At 36.3% G+C, this 20814-nt stretch overlaps 1 protein-coding gene across 4 annotated transcripts in view; it reads left to right on the top strand.

Moving 5' to 3' along the window:
* Madm (MLF1-adaptor molecule) overlaps positions 1 to 20814 on the top strand; it is a 127358-nt gene extending 106544 nt beyond the window's left edge. For 2 of the 4 annotated variants that reach the window (XM_083130839.1, XM_083130829.1), the window contains exons 7-11: positions 3535 to 3564; positions 8564 to 8723; positions 11052 to 11238; positions 13655 to 13774; positions 18042 to 20814. In XM_083130839.1, the coding sequence (XP_082986965.1) occupies positions 3535 to 3564; positions 8564 to 8723; positions 11052 to 11238; positions 13655 to 13774; positions 18042 to 18206 (662 nt within the window). In that variant the 3' untranslated portion in view covers positions 18207 to 20814. The remainder of the gene's footprint in view (positions 1 to 3534; positions 3565 to 8563; positions 8724 to 11051; positions 11239 to 13654; positions 13775 to 18041) is intronic. The other 2 variants (XM_083130857.1, XM_083130848.1) reach the window with 1 other exon arrangement.

The raw sequence follows: 20814 nt of genomic DNA, 5'->3' as shown, positions 1-20814 counted from the left end.
TATGCTCCAAAGTCCTTCCCTGCTCTTTCCTTGCATTGGCGTCCTCTTCTCCCTTGTTGCCTTTTCAGGGTAGCAGAACGGCCTCTCTCTTCGCTTCTGTCAGCTGCAGAAAAAATGTCCTAGGCAATATCTACTTGACGGCAACGGTGTTCATTAACGTATTTAACAATGTTGTCATTTTATTGAAACAACTTTTTAATTCTTTACATTTTGCTGTTACCTGCGATAACACCAGCTTCATGCACATGCAGAGAACCATATTTACCAGCCATGTGAAAAAGTATGAGAGCATGTAAAAAAAAGGAGTCACTTATTAATAATATAACAAATATAAAAATGAAAGTACAGTCACACGGAATTATTATGTATCATTCTTTAAAGGATTCACAACAATAAAGCACTTAAATTGTGAAAACTCCAAGCAACTTAAACAAATACTGTGCAAATTTTAAGTTTTTTTTGAGTCCCGATATCTTTTCTGTTGTTAACGATCATATTTTCTAAAATCTTAGTTTTACAGCACTGATTATCATTTCTGAGGTTAAGATAAAATTAAACTTTCAATTCAATATAATATCAACTCGTTTAGCAACAAATTCCCCTTGTGTTTTAATGGGAGAACAATTGCCCATCAAAAGCATGGGGACCCAACAGGGGTGCTGCCACCTACAATACTTTGCATTGACCAGTCCCACTAGAACACAGTCTAGTCAACACCAGTGTAGCAGCCAGCCCAGCCAGCCATCATTTCAACCAGTCCAGCGCCAACTATTGGAAATCCAGTACCATTTGATTCAGCCTTAATTTTTAAAAAGTGCAAAATAAAGTGACAATTTGTGGCCCATAACCAAAATACAAAGGAGAATCAAAAAGTAAGGTGAATATTGAATTTATTCCGAAATGTGAATGAGTACAAATATGAAACTGCAGTATGTTATGCACATGATATCACACTACAATTCCACCTAGTGGCCACTGCGGTCCAAACATTCATTCCAGCGGGAGACCAATCGTCCATCCCTGTCGCAAAAAAATCTTCCTCCAAATTCTTGAGCCAGGTGACGGTAGCCTCTTCCACTGCTTCAATTGTGTCAAAACGTTTTCCAAGCTGGTGTTTCTTCAGGGGTCCAAACAGATGGTAGTCCAAGGGGGCAAGATCGGGACTGTATGGAGGGTGTTCGAGAACCTCCCACTTGAAACCACCGATGTGTGCACGGGTGCGTTCGGCTGTATGCAATCTTGCAATGTCGTGCAAGAACACCACACCCTGTCGTAGTGCTCCTCTGCATTTTTGGCATATGGCGGTTTTAAGTCTGTCTACAGTTTGGCAGTACCTCTCGGCTGTAATTGTTGTAACCTGTGGCAGGAACTCCACATGAATAACACCGAGAGGGTCCCAAAACACAGTGGCATGTGTTTTTTGCAGAAGGTGTTGTTTTAAATTTCTTGGTCTGGGGAGATGAAGGGTGTTTCCATGTCATGGTCTGTCTTTTTGACTGCAGTGTCCACAGGAGCACAGGTGTTTCATCGCCCGTTATGAAATGACATGACGAACCCTCTGCTGCATATCGTGTGAGGTGTGTAAGGGCAATGCCCATCCGTTTGCTTTTGTTTTCCTCAGTCAGTATCTTTGGAACCCAGCGTGCACACACTTTGCTATAGTCGAGTTGGTCATGGGCAATGCTGCTCACTGAACCGTACAAAATGTGTAGTGCATCTGCGATAACTTGTAACCGGATTCTCCTGTCCTCACGAATCAACACCTCCACGTCACACATATTTCTGTCATTGATTGATGTCTTCCACTTCTTTGCTCTGCTCATCTGTCACATCACTTCTCCTGCTGACAAATGTGTTACACCACACGTACACTTGTTTACATGCAAATTCACCTTATTTTTTGATTCGCCTTTGTATATGGCTTTGTAGACATACTTAAAAAGAATTTTCACATATTTCTCTAATATTTTCAGAGTAAAAGTTTGAATATGCTTCCTACTTTTAGTAGTGACATAACATTTTGAACATAAAATTAGTTATTATTGTATTTTGTAGGTTTGTCGCGTATTACTCACAAATCCAGAATATAAAAAAGGAACGTTGAAAACTGTACTTACGTATGCAAGTATGTTGTTTCTACTGTAGAACGACGTTTCAGGAAATTGACTATCTCCTTCTTCAGGTGGCCGCGGTGGCTCAGTCGGTAACGCGTCTGACTACCATGCTCAAGGTCCCGGGTTCGATCCCCGGCCGGTTCAAATCCGGGAACTTTTCTAACGATGGAAGCAGCCCCGGCGCCCACCCAGCGTCGAATGGCATGGGTACCTGGGGGAAACCCTGGGGGGGTAAAGGCGGTCAGGGGCGTGGTGCTGATCACATCACCCCCACTCACGACCGGATCAAGAAAGTGTGGGGCGTTACTCCCACACTCCCTATACGCCTTCATGGCGTGGTGCTAGGGGAACACTTTACCTTTTTACCTTCTTCAGGTCTTTTTATACGAACCTGAAGAAGGAGATAGTCAATCTCCAAAACATCGTTCTACAGTAGAAACAACATACTCGCATACGTAAGTACAGTTTTTAACGTTCCTTTTTTATATTCTAGTTATTATTGTATATAGCAACAAGAAATGTTACAGTACATATGACACAATGGTATTATCACATCCATTATACCATGAATTCCAAAATGTTATGTATGATACAGTAAAATCTCAGTTATACATATAAAGGTATTAGCTTTGCATTATGGGTCCAATGAAAGTTTATCATGTTACACACCTCTCATTAATGCATATGAAATGGTGGTGTTAGGGTGAAAAAATCTCAAATTTATATAGAAAACAACATTCCATCCTATTTTCCAAGCTAAGAGAGTTCTGAGCTCTTGGTGAACATTTGTCATTTTTGCAGGTGGGTAGAAGGAGGATCTGTTGATCTTTGAACCAATCAAATGAGATTTGTCACCTTGGAGATAGTTTGTTTTTATTTTGTTCTCCATTGCCAAACTTCAGAACCACAACTGTTGATCAATACAACATGTCCCAACCTTCTTGACTTAACTGTGAACTGACAGCAGATGCTGACTCATGAATTAATTTGTTTAAAGAGCTTATTTTTCCTTTTAGCATATACATTTAGATAATTTCATTATAAAATTTGATAGAAAATGTACCTCCCATCCTTTGAAAGTACCTACTTGAATATATATAAGTATTAACTATTACAGTAGTTAACGCACCTCCCCGGTGGTGTAGTGGTAGCGCCGTCGCCTTGTAATCAAGGGGTCCTGGGTTTGATACCCGGTGGAGGCACATAGTGGTTTGGATCCCACTTTAAACTGTAGGTCCAATCCCGATTAGCCTTTCTGTGCATAAAGTGGACTTAAAACACCAATTCAATCAATCACTCAATATACAGGTGACAACAGACCTGGAAAACCGGGAAAGGTCAGGGAATTTAAGGTGTCAAAAAAAGTCAAGGAAATGTCAGGGAATTTTGTTTTGATTAATTTCTTTTTTTTTTTTTATAGATATCGTTATGGAACTCTGCACAGCAACAGGTAATCTTCTTGCTAAGTTTCGGCCTCAACTTTTAGGCCTCTTTATGCACATCACAACCACGGCACCAGAAACCAGTAATTGCAGGAGAGGAAGGGGGGAGAGAGAGAAAGAAAGATTTCCGGAAGGGCAGAAAAATGTGTTTATCCTCTAAATATTACGTGGAAAATGCATTGAATTATAATTTTTTCTTGTCCGTATGGGAGTAGTAATGGGATAGAACTGTCAACAGATGAAGGGGATGGAAGCGGGTGGCGCCGTCTGATAGTTGTCGGACATCGTAAGCCATTTGTTGCACAAACTAAAGGAACATGGAAACAAATAGGCTCCATTGATACATACGATTTTTGTCAAATATCGCTACCCGACAAAGTATCTCACTACAACATGCGACAGAAATTGTATGCATGGCACTTTTATGGAATTGATTTTTGGTGGATGTCTTCGGACTGCAACATCCAACAAAAATCGCATGCATAAACAAGAAGAGCTTCAGACTGCAAATATGCTGCTGGAATTTTATTACTCTTTTGGCTCACTTCACCTTATTTAATGTAGCAGTGCTTACGAAGGTTTTCTTTCATCATCCTGACATGTTACTGGTTTCGCACAAGTTAACACGTTTACAATGACATTGCACTATTCTTAGATATCAAGACCAATCCAACAATTCTGGATATACATACGTATATTGAATAGTATCACAAAAAAGTGAAACACAAATCTGCATTGTTGAACGTTATAAAAATTTGGCAAGTGCATGCTCCCAACTTCAAATTTACTGCAACACTAGTATTGGAATGAAATTAATGCCACAGTCTGTCCTGTCTATTTGAACTCGTGAGAGATGGTCATTAATCTCTCACTGAGTGAAGATAATGTCGAATATTATGAAATAAGATACTAATAATAAATACGTAAATATTTTAATATCATATTTACTCGAATCATTCAATCATCAAAGCATATCACTTTCCTCAAGAATTGACTTTTCTCTACCAGCCCTGCTAATTTTTCACTTTTCATCTACTGATTTATGCGAGGGGTGCCCAGAAAGTAATTTCCAATTAGTAGGGACCTTGATTTTTCGCCAACACGAAAACCGTGAAAAATGTTAATTGCTGCGAAATTGTGTTTATGAATGTGCAGTGATGTCTGGACACATTTTTCGCCCATGCGAAATATCGAAATAATGCGAATTTGGCATACAATTCGAATTGTTGGAGTTTTTAGCGATTTTTTTAAAAAAAATGTCCTAACAACAAAAAAAAAATTCCATGAAATCCAACATTCTTGTCTTTTCTAGGCTTAAAGAAACAAAATGTGCCATATTTGTGTACATAGAACGTGCATGTTTTTAAACATTTTATTCAAGGGTGAACTATAATGCTTGTTATACATGGAATAATTCCGACAGGCACATTAAATCATGCATTTCCCATGTTGTTTTCAACTTCTATCAAAACAATTTGCATCACAGAGCAAAGTGGCAGGCTTCTAACAGGAGATCAAGTCGCATCTTCAGTATTTGTCGCGCGAGATGTGTTTTGAATTACCAAGCTAAGTTCGCACCATCGGCATTTGTCGAGCTAGAAATAATGGAGCTGAGTTGTTAGGACGTCTGACTACCATGTGAGAGACCCGGTGTCGATCCCTTGCGGTGGAGAACCAGGATGTTTTCCACCTGTTCAAACTGCTCCAGTACCTGGAGGAAACTTAGGGAGTAAAGGTAGTCAGGAGCATGGTGCTGATCACATCACCCCACCTTCGGCCGTGATCAAGGAAGTGTGGGGCCATAACTCCACACCCCCTAGATGCGTTCATGGCTTGGTGCTAAGCACAGGGAGCACTTTACTTTTACTTCCTCAAAAATCTGTTCCAACATATCAAACTGTCACGAAAGTACGTAGACCATGTGACCTACAGTTTAAAACAATTGTTTAAAAGCACAATGGAAGTATTAAGTTTTGGTATATTTGGCAGAAAAGTGTTCTAAAACAAAAACTCGAATTTTGGGAAACGTAACACTAACAAGTCAAAAAAAAGATAATGCCTATTTTTCGTGCCATAATATATCTGTTTCTGTCACGTGAGATTTTGGGTGTGTCGCCACTTATAGTCATTATGCACCCTTCAGTATATATGGGGAAGATTCCATTATCTAAAACCTTTAACTTAAAATTAAAAAGGGGGTATGGAAAATAACTTCCAAGATATCAAACTCTTGCAAAGAGGCCATGTGACTTACAATTTGAAACAGTAGTTTAAAAACACCATGAAGGTATAATTTCAGGTATTTATCAGAAAATGTGCTAAAATGAAAATGTGAATTTTGAGAAAAATAACATGGGATAGTAAAAAGTAAAAAAAATACACCAATTTGAAAAGAAAATGAAGGTCCTTACCGATTAGGCATAAATAAAACAAGAACATCAGTAGTAATTTATTGCATTAGTAACAATGAGTTCTAACATAATTTTCAGCATAATCACAAACATTTTTTCTGACATTTGTCGTAGCATGTCACTAAATTTTGTATGCTCATGGCATGTGTGTCTGACCGCAAAGACTGGAACTATCTCTACTGCAGGGCAGCTGTCAAAGCTTTGTCCTGCCAGAAACCTCTTCAGTTGAACAAAGAGATTAAAGTCGGTACATGTAAGGCCAGGGCTGTATAGGGAGTGGTCCAAGATCTCTCACCTGAAGTGATGCAAAGAACCCACGTGTACTCAGCTGTGGCCTTCTATGAATTGTCTGCACCATCGTCTGACCATACTATCACTCACAACGTCCAGTCTGCACACCTCACACGATTGCTGGTAGCTCTGTATCAAATTCTGAGAGTGCAAAAATCTGATTACTACATGTAGGCTACATCGCAGTCGGTGGGAGACTGTATGAGAGCTGCAATCTTGAACCTAGAACTGTCCTAATACGGCTGCATTACGACTGTACCAGATTACAGCTACATGCCACTCCTTCCTGCCCACATGTGTGTCACTCTCCGGCCACTAGTGATGCATGCAGGCACCATTGGAACTTTTTTCAGGACACCCCTCGTATATGAACTTTTAGAAGCTGTTATTATCAGAGCATTCCTGTTTTAATGTTTGGTTAGCTAAATCAGGTACCTATACAATGGAATTCTATAAATTGCTTGCGTTAAATTTCTAATGCCTACATACCCTTTTCGTCAGCAAGGTATAACTGCATGTTGTCAGTTTCACAGTACTTCACTTGGATATACTGTACTGAAGCAGAAATCCCATTGATAATGTAAGGAAATATGACACTTTCTTTTGTACAATTCAATTGTTTGACTTATATTCAAGAGTTAAGTTGTTTGCTTTACGGAGAAGAGAGAAGTAGCTTTATGCATCCAAAAATGAGTCTGCACTCATGATTCTTGCAAGCAGAGGGTTCCAAACCTCAGTGGAAATATCAACATACCGAGAATGGATAAGGAGACTGATAAATTACAAAATGTACTTCTTAATCACCCTTCACTCTAATCTCATTTAGTCATAACTTTATAGATAATCAAGTATTTTATTTTAAACTTACTGCGTATGATAAAATTCTGTAATCCTTCCCTAGCTTGTGAATTGTAATAATTTTCCAAATTCACTATTTTGCAGTTTGAATTCAAATCATAGAGAATAGAGAAATGAAGTCAATTTCATAGAAGATAATATTGGTACTTAAGAAATCTGTACCTAGATCTGTACGAGTTTATTATTTCCATTTGCAAAAACATCGATTTAGTTTGTGAACTATTGTCGACTATTTGTCAAAAATAGTGTGCGTATCCTTAGCCGTCACCCCATAACTGGTTGGATGACCTACCACCTCTGATAAGTGAGTGATTAGGATCAGGTGGGAGTGAGGCTGCTGGTCGGTAGGTAGGCCCAGGCCCTCAAGGACTGTTGCACCATGGGTGGTTGTTGTTGTTGTTGTTGTTGTTATTATTATTATTATTATTATTATATTCCTAGACGTTACTTTTTTACTTTTCTGGAAACCACTTGCTAGATATTTTCCTTGAATTATTCAGATGAAATCTTAAGGCTCGGCTGGACCTTTAGCCAACGCCAGGGCAGCTGATTATGAATTTTTTCTCTCCTTTCAAAAAATCATTATGTTCCAAAATCTGAAAAATTATACATGGTTAGAATTCCTTCTAGAGCATTCACATGAATCTTGTGTAGTTTTCTTTGATTGTTGTCTGGATATTAATTATATAATAGTTTTATATTAATTGTTTAATAGGCTTACATAGCCACAAAACTATTGAAACTGTTTAGGCAACAACAAAAGCAAATCACACGAAGTTTCACGTGATTGCTCTAGAAGGAATTCTAGGTACAGTAAAACCTCATTAATCCGGACCCCAATAAGCTGGGCTTTGCTTAATCCAGACAGGTGGAAGAAAAAAAAAAAGCAGAATGCAATGTTTTAAATGTGGCTAGAAGTCAACAGGAGAACTTCCCAAAGAAAAGGCCGTCAACCAATGATGAAATTCTGTTTCCCGCAGACTTTGTACTGTACTGTATAGTGTATTTAGGCCTATGCCCTTTAAGTACACCATAATAAACATGTTTTGTTGCTATAAACGTAGTTTTAATGCACTTTCTACTCTTCTTTTAAGTTATTTCAGTTAATCTGGACTTTCGTTAAACCGGTCAACTTATCCCCCCCCATTAGTCCAGAATAACGAGGTTTTACTGTGTATGTAATTTTTCAGATTTTGGAATATCATAGCGATTTTACAAAAGGAGACAAAAATTTGAAATCAGCTGTTCTGGCATCAGCAAAGGTCCAGCCTAGTCTTATCCTTTCTTTCAAGGTGTCTCTTATGTTGCGACTTCATATGGAGAGAAGCCTTACATTAAGATGTAATGCATCTTAATGCATTAATAAGCAGTTATGTGGCACTTGTAATGTGATGGTGCAGTAATTTTACCAACTGTAAATAATTTTCCATAATTTGTATTATTGCAGCAAACATCTCTGAAACAATTACGGACGAGGTGGTGCAACGACTGTATGGTCCTGATGTAGTTGTGTGTGAAATAGTCCATGCGGATAGACCACCAGTGCAAATGCGAATGTGTGATGTGCCTGTGCGGGAAAAATTGGAGAAGTTCGTTGAAGATGTGAAGTAAGTGAAGTACCTTGGTTTGTGAGAAAATAACTTGAGATTTCAGTAATATTTGAAACATGTAATTAGAAGCTTATGCCAGATTTTAACAGATGGCAATGCTTCTGTTTGACACTTTTAGGAAACATATTATGCAGCTCAATTGTATGAACATTAACCCATTGAGCAGTATGGACGTTCCTTTTCAACTCACCCGTAGAGTTTTTTGCATCAATTAAAAAAAAAAATTGTAACTATTATTATTAGTATTAATATTATTAATAATAATAAAAATTCTACTAAATAATATATTTTTAAATTCCTACTTTAATTTTGAGGGGGATGCAATTTTTTAATGAAATTTTGTAAAATTGTGTATTACACAATAAAATAAAAGTATAGAAAAGAAAGCAGGCCTGTAGCCAGGCAGGGGCCAGGGGAGCTGAGCCACTACTAACATTGTCGTCAGCCCTCTTAACATTAGGTAAAAAAAACTATTTTTTGTATATATTTTTTTTCTTTTTTTTGTGTGTCGAAGAGTGAAAATGTAGACAGTAGATATAATTTTGCTCACAATGTGGTGAGGGATAAATTCACAGAACATGAACAGCAGCTATTACATTCGTTCATCTTGTTTATGAGTCAAAGTCTAAGTAGCGGCAAGTATTTAGAAGATTCTCTAGACTTTTGAAAGTCTTTCATAAGGGAGCTTGTTTATCTGTACCCTTTGCTGTCCCTGTTGCAAGCTCCCATTTAGACAGAAATCTGCGACTTTGATATCATTATCCACATTCCTTATCGAGTATGTATTTTGGGATGATGCCAGTAGCAGTTAACACTTCAAGGATGTTTTAGAAAATACAGGAAAAAAATCCTGTGGTATTTGCATGATATTTCTAAACTTTTATAATTTATATTAACTTAATGATGCCCCCCCTCCCCCACATACACATAATTTATCTTCATTTAATAGTGTTAAACTTTTGAAAAATGAACTTGCTTTACAAGGACCCCCACAATAACCCACGAGCTTTCCCTGGAGATCAATTCTAGCTACAGCCATGAAAGAAAATAGAATGTACCAATATATATTAGTCTTCAACACTATTGTTTATCATTTATGCCAGCCAGTGGGATACTACTCAAAGCAGAGCTTTGTCACCTGTTCAAAGCAAAATTAAATGGAGAACGGAGTTCCAACATGTGGCCGACAGATGTCAGAACACTTAGAAAGAAATAAAGGCAAAGCTGAATACCATGATTTGGTGTGAAGTTAGAATCATCCATGTATGCATTTACTACTGCAGGCTAGGTCAGTAGATGATGTAAATGAATGTCTGTACAGCTCAATAGGTTAAACTAAAGACCAAATTATGTTGCTTTCATGGGGAACTTTTTAATATTTCTCAGTTTATGTAACCCTTCATGCATGTTTTATCCCTATTACAATATTTGTAAAATGACTACTGTAATAATGGACAATCACAATGAACTTCACTTTATTGTAACCACAGTAAAAAAAATACCATGGATGGGGTCCAGTATGAAATGTCTGCTGATACCGATAAAGTACCAATAACTAATATTCTACCAGTCCATATAAAAACATTCCATAAAATATCTGAATCACCTCTTTAATTAATGTATGTAACCAAGTTTTATTCTGCTTTCTTTGAAAAAGAAACCAAGATATTTTAATTATACATTTATGTTCATGTAAATACTAACAAAATTGTGCCATTTTGTTAATATTTTTATGAGAAAAATATTTTAGAGATGAACTGATATTCCTATGCCAGCCAATACCAAGAGGTTATCAATTAATCAATCCCACTCCTAATAAAAATAATATACATTCCATGGTCATAGAAAAGAGAGTGAAAATGCAACTGTTCAATGGCAAAGAGTTACGAATGTGAAGAACAAGAGAAACAAATTTGAAGGTTAAAAAAAAACCATTTTCTTTTACAAAATTTGAAATTTGTCCATCCTGCACGGAGACAATACCGGGATGGGAGAGTATGATGCATGGTGTTGTATATGAGCTACTCTCCTACAGAAAGTATGCGACTCTTCCAAAAGGGACAGTAAGAAAAATGATTTCAAATTTGAAACAGAAGATCACAGGAACACAAAAGAAAAGAAGCAACATTGTTGTTGGCTATGGAATACTAACTTTAAACTGCTACGTTGTTCAAATTACTGGATTTGGTAGGAATTAGCTCGGAATGTAATATGAAACTAATGGATTTGAAGACCAGGTTAACATGCTAGGTAATGATTCAGAAGTAATTGTCAACAACTTACATTATTACATTAGAACAACTGATTTTTTCTCATCTTTTTCAGGTATGGTATTTACCCTTTGACTGCACTTACACCAAGACAGCCTCCCCCACCACGGCCCAGAGCTGTCTCACCCGAAATGGCAGAGTCTGTCAAATCAGTGACTCCCGAACCAGTAGACGTGGAAATGAGACGTGTAGTGAACATGATGTGTAATGTGAAACCAAAAGAGGAAAGCTGTGAACTCCTAGTAAGTGTGGATCGCAAATGTGATAATACCATATTTACTCGTGTATAATGCACACTTTTTCCAAAATTTTTCCCCCCAAAACTGTGATGATGTATCATGCAGTAATAATTCGGACAGCCAACATGAAACCAAGCATGTTTTCACTATGTCACTGTGTATGAAACATGTATATCAACAGGCACAAATACAAATTACCTGGTTGAATTTCTTTAGTAATAATCATATTAAGAAAAAAAGAAAAAGAAAAAAACAGTGAAATGGTCATTTCCCATAATTTTTCACTTTGTAACGAAACGTTTATTCACTTATTGACACTGAGAAAAGCAGCGCCGTTCTTTCAGAATTTGAGCATGCTCCTCGCGTGTCAGTGGTATTTTTCAGGCGAGAAATAGAAAATAACTTCCTGAGCACTGCAAACCCATATCATTTTGATCTCACTTTCTTCCACTACAAAATAAACAAGGTAGTTACCTTGGGAATGCTAAACACAGTGGGAGGAGAGGTGGGGGTGGGATGGTGACACATTGTATACACAAGACTATATTCTCCTCTTGATCCACATAGCAACAGATGACTCATTGAATAGGTATGTTGTCATTTGCTCTTGATTGGCATAGCAACAGCTTTACAACCTACAACTAAGAAACCCATTTCTTGATCCTGAATTGTACTGCACATTATATACAAGATATAATTGTTTGTTGCTTTTCCCATCAAAAACCAGGGTGCGCATTGTACACACACATGCATTATACACATGTAAATACGGCAAATAGCTTGTAAGAGTCTCTATATTATAACCTTTGCGTCATTAGCAGCAACAGTCCAGTTTCACTTACATTGGTGAGCTGAGATGTAGAAAAAACATTCAAAGTTCACATATCTTTGTTGAGCTGAGTTCTTATCATTTCATGGAACTCCAAAATAACCAACAACCAGAATCATTGTCAGTAACGCACAAAATATTCGCTGTTCACAATTATCACTAAAGAGTAAAAAGGAGAAAAAACACTTGTAATGATCAAGAGTACATAAAGAACTATCTATCCATTTTTCTAGACCAAATCTGTTCCATCAGTTCGCCTGGACTCACTCCACCAAGCAAATCACCTTCCTGGATGTGCACATTCAGGAAGGTCATTTCAAAACATCAAACCCACCAACCACATGCAGTACTTACATTTCTCCAGTTCCCACCCATTCCACACCAATAAAGCCCTCAGAGGACAACACCTCACCCACTTTCTGACAGTACTACAACCTCTATCTGCATTAACCCGTTTAAGTGTGTGATTTTCTGGGCAAATCACTACTGGAAAATGGATTCCTTTTTAAACAAAATTCTATTTTATCACTCCCTTCTTGTTGTTCTTTTTTAAATTCAGATTCACTTTCACTGCTTTCAGAGGTCAACAACAAGTGTAACTTGGCTCCCAATGGCATAGTGTTAACATTGTTACCGTGTAATACCCGGTGGAGGCACATTGCACAGTGGTTCAGATCCCACTTTAAACCATAGGTCCAGTCCCAATTAGCCTATATGCAGATAAAGTGGACTTAAAGCAAATCTTCAAACAAGTGCAACTCAATGTTTGCATCATGCAAATTTGTTTTTTGTGCCATATTTGGATTTTATATTGTGCACAAACTACACTGCACAACAGCAGATGTTTCTTATATCTAACTTATATTCTCTTTTTTCATCTTTGTCATCTTCCTCTTCTACCAATGTTTTTGTTTTTACTACAGCTAGCATAATATATCATCCACACTCAAGGTGTTAAGCATTGGTCAACCATGGTTATCCTTCCACCCTGGTCTCAAGACAAATATTCCAAGCTGCCTTGTACACTCTCACCAAGAAACCTGACACCAAATGCTCCTGTACTTGTCACTCCCGCCTCAAGGTAAACACACACGCCCTACATTCCCTCCGTCCCATTTTCCACATTTACTTTCATGCCAGAAACATCTTTCCTTGCAAGTCCAGAGGTGTTTTTAACCCCCTTCACTCCTTCAAAACTCCAAAACATCCCAACCTATTTACTCGAGTATCCTACACCCTTGAATAAGCTGCACGACCCAAATTTGAAGGGGGGGGAATGTTTTGGTCTATTCCAGTACATTGCATTTTTGCTGCTGAAGCATTATCGCTGCAGTTCATAAACACTGGTTAACACAATATCACTTTTTATTTTAATAACTCGTATCAGACTGCATTTCAAAATAAAAGGGAGGTGGTTGATCTACATCTCTTAGGTACAGTGTGTTTCAAAGGGCACCAGAGAGAGAGAGCGAGAGAGATACCCACCAGTGCATGTTCACTTCACCAAACATTCAGTGCCCTTAGACCATATTTTTTGACTTGTACATGTGAACTGATGCAGAATCTATAAATGTTTTTCTTTCCAACCAGATGACCATTTTGCTGCGTATGGATGACAAAATGAATAGGCAATTGACGTGTCTTGTGAGCGAGATTGACACTTCTCTCCTTTTGGCAGAAGAATTGGTTCACTTTGGCTTTATCAATGAGGTATGACAACTTGTTAATTGTAATAGATGTTGTTCATGAATGTGGGTTATGTGCTAACATCTCGGCAAACTAAAAACTTATTTAACCTTTGATATATTTTTCACTATTGAATAAATATTAATTTTATCTGCATTTCTGGCACATAACTACTACTCCCCCCCCCCCCCAAACATTTTTACTGATTAAAGCAATCATCAGGTGAGTATGAACAAAATGGCACAGCCATGCTTAAGCTGGTCACATGTAGTTTTGATGTTTTATCGCCTTATTTTCCCTTCCTTTCTTCTATTTCATATTGTTTTCTATTTTATTGTAATATCCTTGAGTTTTAATATTTACATTCGGCTTTTGAACATAACGTACATGCAAATATTTATCTTTTAAAATCATGTTTATTTCTTCAGCAGGGAGAGAAAATCAACAAATATCTAATGCATAGTGCAAAGCAAACCCAGATTTGAACACCAAACAGTTGTTCAATGTTTTGTACATTTCTTTATGTAACATTTTGCTAAGGTAATATTGAACAATTGTTTGATGTTCAATTCTGTGTTTCCTTTTGCATTATGGATTCGATACACTAAATGTAAACAAATAAAGGAGTCAAATAATTGTTCAATGTTTTATTATCAAAATGGGACCCAAATAAATATGCAGGGCATCCAGAATGGCAAATGTTAGAAAAATCACAGGAGAGAAATGTACCTCTTGTCTTCTGTATTTGAAATTGATACTGAATAAATAAACATGATTTTTAAAGAAAATACACATTTGTAACATACATTACAAAGTAAAATTTAAATCTTAATACTCCAATATATTCCAATAAGAAACAAAGGAAGAAAGTAGGGAGTATAAGTAAAAATAGCAGTACCAAAACTAACCTATATCCAGGTTATCATGTGACTACATCCTTGTTCATATATGTTTGAAACAGTCAAAATATTGGGTATGAAAAGTGTGAGAAAAAAAATACAAAAATGTCATTCAACTGTAAATGACCATAATTTATAGATCTTATCAGGAGGTCCTGGGTTCAATCCCCTGTGGGGACACGTTACACAGTGGTTTTGATCCCACTTTAAACTGTAGTTCCAATTCCGAGTAACCCATTTTAGCATAAGGACTTGAAACACACTTTGAGTTTTGACATTTGATCAATATCTATAATGGTATTATTTTATTGGTGCATGCCTAGTTTTGATTATAAAATCTTATTTTATTCACTCATATTGGAGCACATTTTTTCGTGTTACAAGGTTCACAAATTTCTCTTTCACATCATCAGATCCAACGAAGCTGAAAACAAAACCAGTATAATGAACTGTATGCTGAAGATTCCACAAAATGTGGTCCTACTCCATGCAAATAACAAAGTGAATAATAAAATAAGAGCCGTGGTTGTCTAGTCGGTAGGACATCTGACTTCCACGTGGGAGACCCACATTCGATTCTCGGGATGAGTGATTTAAGGTCTGAATTTTTCCAGCCTTATCCCTGCATTAAGCGACTCTGGAGCTCACCCAGCCGCAAATCAGTGGGTACCTGCAAGCAACCTTGGGGGTTAAAGGCAGCCAGAGCATGATACTGATCACATCACCTCCAAAATGGCAGAGATCGAGAATCTGTGGGGCCCTACTCCCACATCCCCTAAATGTGCCTTTATGGCATGGTGCTATATGCATGGGGAACTTTACCTTATTAATAAAATAATAATCTGGAAATTTAAATTGTTTTTAATTGCATTAAGGTTTAAATGTTTGCAAATGCATATCATTTGCATAGTTCACCAACAAAAGTTATCATCTGCAGTCTATATGCTTCAGAGACAAGATAGTCAAAATTTGCATCATTTGGAAAGCGTCATGCACATAACACATTTTTGTTAATATTTTTCATGCATTCAGGCTATGTTATCATACTCAATTTTTTTTTTCATTTGTTAGCAGACACTACAAAGTACTTCATAATTCTATTAAATCAGTTCACTATGAAAAATGTAATCCATTCGTATGTCCAGAACCTTACATTTTATGTGTGAATGTCACACACGTAACACTGGAATCCTCCATATAGTATTGTGTTGAATCAAGTCCATTATAATGTGATTGTTTATTTGTGACAAAACAAACAAAACCAACAAAAAATAAACATGTGCCTTCTAATAGCATATTTATTTAGCTATCAGAGTATTAAGTGCTTTCTTGTGTAAAGTGGTCCATTCTCAAATATTTACAGCAGAATTAATTCATTTCCTGTGAAATGCATAACTTACATGATAATTCAGACTTCAAAGAGTGCAGTGTCAGTTATATAAACTCTAAATTTCGTATTTAATCATTTTGTGACAAATCATGGTACGAAAATGCACCTCACACCTTTCAAAAATATGAAAAATAAACATTACAGCATGTTATTTCACACTATTTGTTTCTGTCAAAAACTAAATATCCATGCCTCTAATTATCAGTAGCAGGTGTACTGTATATTTGTGCAGTAGTGAACCATTTTTTGTGACATTCAGTGATCAAGCTTTTAATGCAAGAGTAAATTCCTATACATTGCTGCTTGTATAGAAGAGAGTCTCAAACAGTGTTGCATTACAATATGTGCAAAATATACAAAACTGCAGCAGAAAGTCATTTGAGCCAGCACCAACTGAGAAAATTACTCGTGAGTGGCAGAAACAAGAAAATCAGTTGATCGTAGCCAAATAGTAAAGGGGGGAAAAACATTCTTTTTGCACAAAAGCAGCAAAATGGCCACCATTAGAAACAGATAAAGTGGGTGAGAGACCATAAAAATAATGGCATCTCTTCTTGGCAAAATATTGGATAGTAACCCATCAACTCATCTTGGTGAGTAATACCTAGACACATGCTTATTTTTGACGGAAATAAAATTTATTTAATAGAAGATGTCAAATACAGTATTTTTCATTTTACATTGGAATGTATTAACAACAAAAATAACAATATACTAAAATTAAAATAAAAATGTGAAATAACATCATTTTTGTGATTTTTGAAAATATGCGAGGTAAGTTTTCCTACCATATTTTGTCATGAAATGATGCGAAATGAACTGCAAAATGCAAAATAAACTCTTTAAACACAATAGTTACCGACAGCACTTTCTGAAGGCTGAATAATGCTGAGAGTTATACCCAAGAAATGAGTTCATTCTGGTACTACATTTTTCAGACCCAGAAATGAACTCTGCATAGGACTAAACTTAACACTGATAACTATATAAATATGCTATCAAATAAGGATTATATTATCTATATTAACAACGAAATGCCATTTTATATACAGCTTTTGATCCTGAAATGTGCCCAGTTTTGTACTGAAATGTTGATCTTTTATTCACCATAAATATGTGGCTCTAGTACGAGGGCATGCTGAAAAGTAATGCCTCCTATTTTTCTTATTGGAAGCTGTTGAATTTATTTCAATAAAAGAAATGCAGGTAGAACTTTATTGTCCATACTATCTACGCAATTACTTTTCCACATAATTGTCCTGGCGATCAACATACGTCTGCCAACGAGAGACCAGTTTCTTAATGCAATCACTGTAGAATTGTTGATCATGATGGCAGAGCCACAGCCTCACTTCTGTTTGCACTGCATCATCAGAATCAAGGTGAATTCCTCTCAAGTGTTCCTTTAAGTTTGGAAATGGATGAAACTCAAATGAGTTCATAGACACGATTCTGATTACCTTCATCAGTTGCAGTATGTGGCCTTCCACTCCGTTCTTTGTCACACACATTGAGAGTTCCTCGGCTGAGATATTCATTAAGAGTACAACAGCCCAACATCGTGCAGTACTAACTTCTACACATTCATCCCCATGAAAAGCTTTGTCTCTGATGAATGTCAATTTTGTGTGGTTAGAAACTCAATTACCACACGCTGCTTCAGGTGCACTGACATAGCATGGTTTTACATGCTGCCATTTTCCTCACTCTAGATCAACACCCCCTGGTGATAGTAGTTTAAAACCTGCACTGGAGAAGCGGGAAAGTCTGAGTGCATTGCATGGTTGTTGAAAACCCAAAATGCGTTTACACTGTAACAAAAAAATAGGAGCCATTACTTTTCAGCATGCCCTCGTAATACCTCTTATTATATGCATTAGGTCTGATGACGTGAACTGGAATTAGTGAAACACCATTATTTGAATTATTATAGAGTGATTAAAACTTCAGTTTGTTGTTGTTGTTTGTGTCTTTGCTGATGATATTTCTTTGCAAATTTCAGGCTGATCGAGAGAAGCTTGCAGCACTCATCGATGACACCCTGCGAAGTTGTTTTACTAAGAAATTGCTAAGTCCATTGGAGTCTCCAAATTTGCCTAACTTTAATTCTTTGGGTTCTCAGATCTTGTCCTCTGCAAATCAAGTGGCAGTCAATTCGGGCAGTTAATGAAAGCTTTTTCTGTGCTTCTTTAATATGTAAAGTCTGATATACTGTGTAGAGTGCGTTTCATTTGATGCAGTGGATCTGGTGAATGGCAGTATGCGTGAAGTGTAAAGTGAAGAACATCTGTATGAGTGATAGTATTGGGAAGTTTGATATTGGCTGAAATCGAGCCTGGAACTTCAGAATAAAAAATATATATAATATATATATTTTGAACCTAATAAGAATATTTAAAAATATGCTTATATTGCAGAAAGCTAGTCATATCCATAGTTTTGAATGATCAACAAGGTATTTTCTCCCCATACATATTTCCATAGCTTGGTACAGTTGGACACAAAAATAATACAATATTTTCCTCTCTAAATGCAAAATAAATAAATAATAATAGTACTCTTGCCTCAGAATATTCCCGAAGTTTAAATTGATCAGTTCTCTGATTTTTGTGGGGGAAAAAAATACACGCTGTGTATACGGTGATTTTTCTTCCATATCTAATGAAATATTCTTCCACAAGGGAAATAGTGTGTTGAATAGAAAATAAAGCTTTCAATTTTTTCCATCTCTCCCTCCTTATTTCAACTAAGTATTTGAATAGTAATATGTATAAATATTCATATATGCTTCCAAGAAATTTCCCAAGTGTCTTAAATGTGTCATTATTAATATTAATAGATAAAATGGTTGTCACTTATGTACATTTTTATAGTACTCTTGTGTTATTATTTATAAGTATTATATCGTTTAGTAGACAGAAGTTATTTTCGATCATACTGACTCAAATACTGAATAGAAAACACGATTGCCTTAAGGTACACTTAAAACATACTACAGCAGACCAATAACTATTGTATTTATTTATTCACATAAGTTTTGTACACATTAATCATGTATTGATTTCAAAATTTTGCTTTTTGTCTGGTATTGGAATTTTCATTTTTAATGGTTATATAAAAATGTTATTTTTGTGTTGTTTCTAGCCATATTGGCCTGTCGAACCAATATGATTTGTTACCTATACCTGCACGTAAAAGTGTGTTGATATGTATGTGCTTACTTCTCCGCAAGATCTTAGGCCAGTTCAGACTTCAATGTCTTTCATGAATAGCATATGGAGACCTAATAGACGCAGCAAGTGAATAGTTGACGCTGCTTTGACTAGTAGTGGGAAAAACAACATGGAAATGCTAAATCCAATTCTTCAGCATTTCTATGCCAATATCAATGAAGATAAAAAGGCTGATTTTCATAACTTTTTTTTTAATTTGTAAAAATTAGGGAGAGAGAGGATATGGTGTGAAATGTACAGGTAGATGTAAGTATTGCAGTGTGCTTTGCAAAACCTTGCAGAGTAGTTTGTCAGTGAGAAATTTTATTTTTAAATATACGTCACTTAATGTTTTTCATATACATACAATATATATATACATATATGATAGTTTGGCTACGTTGTGTTCGTTGTTGCTAGTGTGAGTGCAGGGGGCAGCATTTATTCTCATGGCTTGAGGCACGTGTCATTTTTTATGTTTCTTGTGTGTTGAGAAATCTTAAAGAGATGCACCTAACAAAGTTGAAAAAAAAATCCACATATTTCCTGTCTAGACTCCGCGGTATAATGCTGAAATCTTGGATATTTGACATAATAGTTTCGGTTTTCTGTCATCAAAATTTCTTAAAACACTTGAGTGCTGCAGAGTGAGGAAAATTTTATTTCATGTGCACATGATGTTGAGATAAAAGTGCGATTGGATGCGGAGTTATCTTCGTTCTTTGAGCAGCACACGAGGGTAAAGGGGGAGAGCATACATTTTTCAATCTCGTAAAGCAAGTTTCTTTTTTTTTTTCTGAGACATCTGGATAAAGGTGCATATTTTCAAAATAATAATAATAATAATAGCAAAATTACATGTGTGTGTAAATAGTTCCCATTCCATTCTGTTTGCAGGAGACCACATATTTGTGCTCGTATAAGAGAGAAGTATAAATTTGTGTGAAGTAAAGCTGCAGTATGTTCTCAAATTTGGTAAGCATACTGGCTAGAAAAAAATATTAGTGCAAGGTTTCTAAATTTCAGATGCACGCAAGCTTTTGGTTCTTTCAATTCTAAGCATTTACATACATCACACAAATTCATATCTCTTTTTGAAAGTGTCATGCTAAACTGTTGTTCTTCCCTAGTCTGTAGCGACGAAAGAATATGTATTTACCCATAAGCTCATATTGAGCAAGACGCTGACTGAGGTTTCACAATGCAATTTTGTAAAAGTTTTTTAAAAAAAACAATACTGGTTTTTAACTAGGCCTATATGACTTGTATCGTTTCTGAGGCCTCACATAATCAAAAAAAATCTTTCTGTTGGGGGAAATGGTAGAAATATGGATATGGTTTTGTTCATTTTGGCTTATAATTCCTTTGCTTGATGTCTCAGAGGTGATTCTGTATGGCAGGGTTGTTGTTGTTTGCATAGTAATTAATTGTTCTTGCTCAGTCATTTTTTTAATTAAAAAATGTATGTAAGCATATAGCAACCCTGTTAATTTTACATATGGCTGGCTATTTTACATTGTATGTCCAACAGACATGATACCATATTAAATATTTATGAGCAGA

Source organism: Lepisma saccharinum, chromosome 1 (assembly GCF_977018435.1).
Source record: "Lepisma saccharinum chromosome 1, izLepSacc3.1, whole genome shotgun sequence".
Taxonomy (NCBI): Eukaryota; Metazoa; Arthropoda; class Insecta; order Zygentoma; family Lepismatidae; genus Lepisma; species Lepisma saccharinum.
The sequence above is the reverse complement of the archived record's forward strand: the minus strand, read 5'-3'. Positions and strand labels throughout refer to the sequence as shown.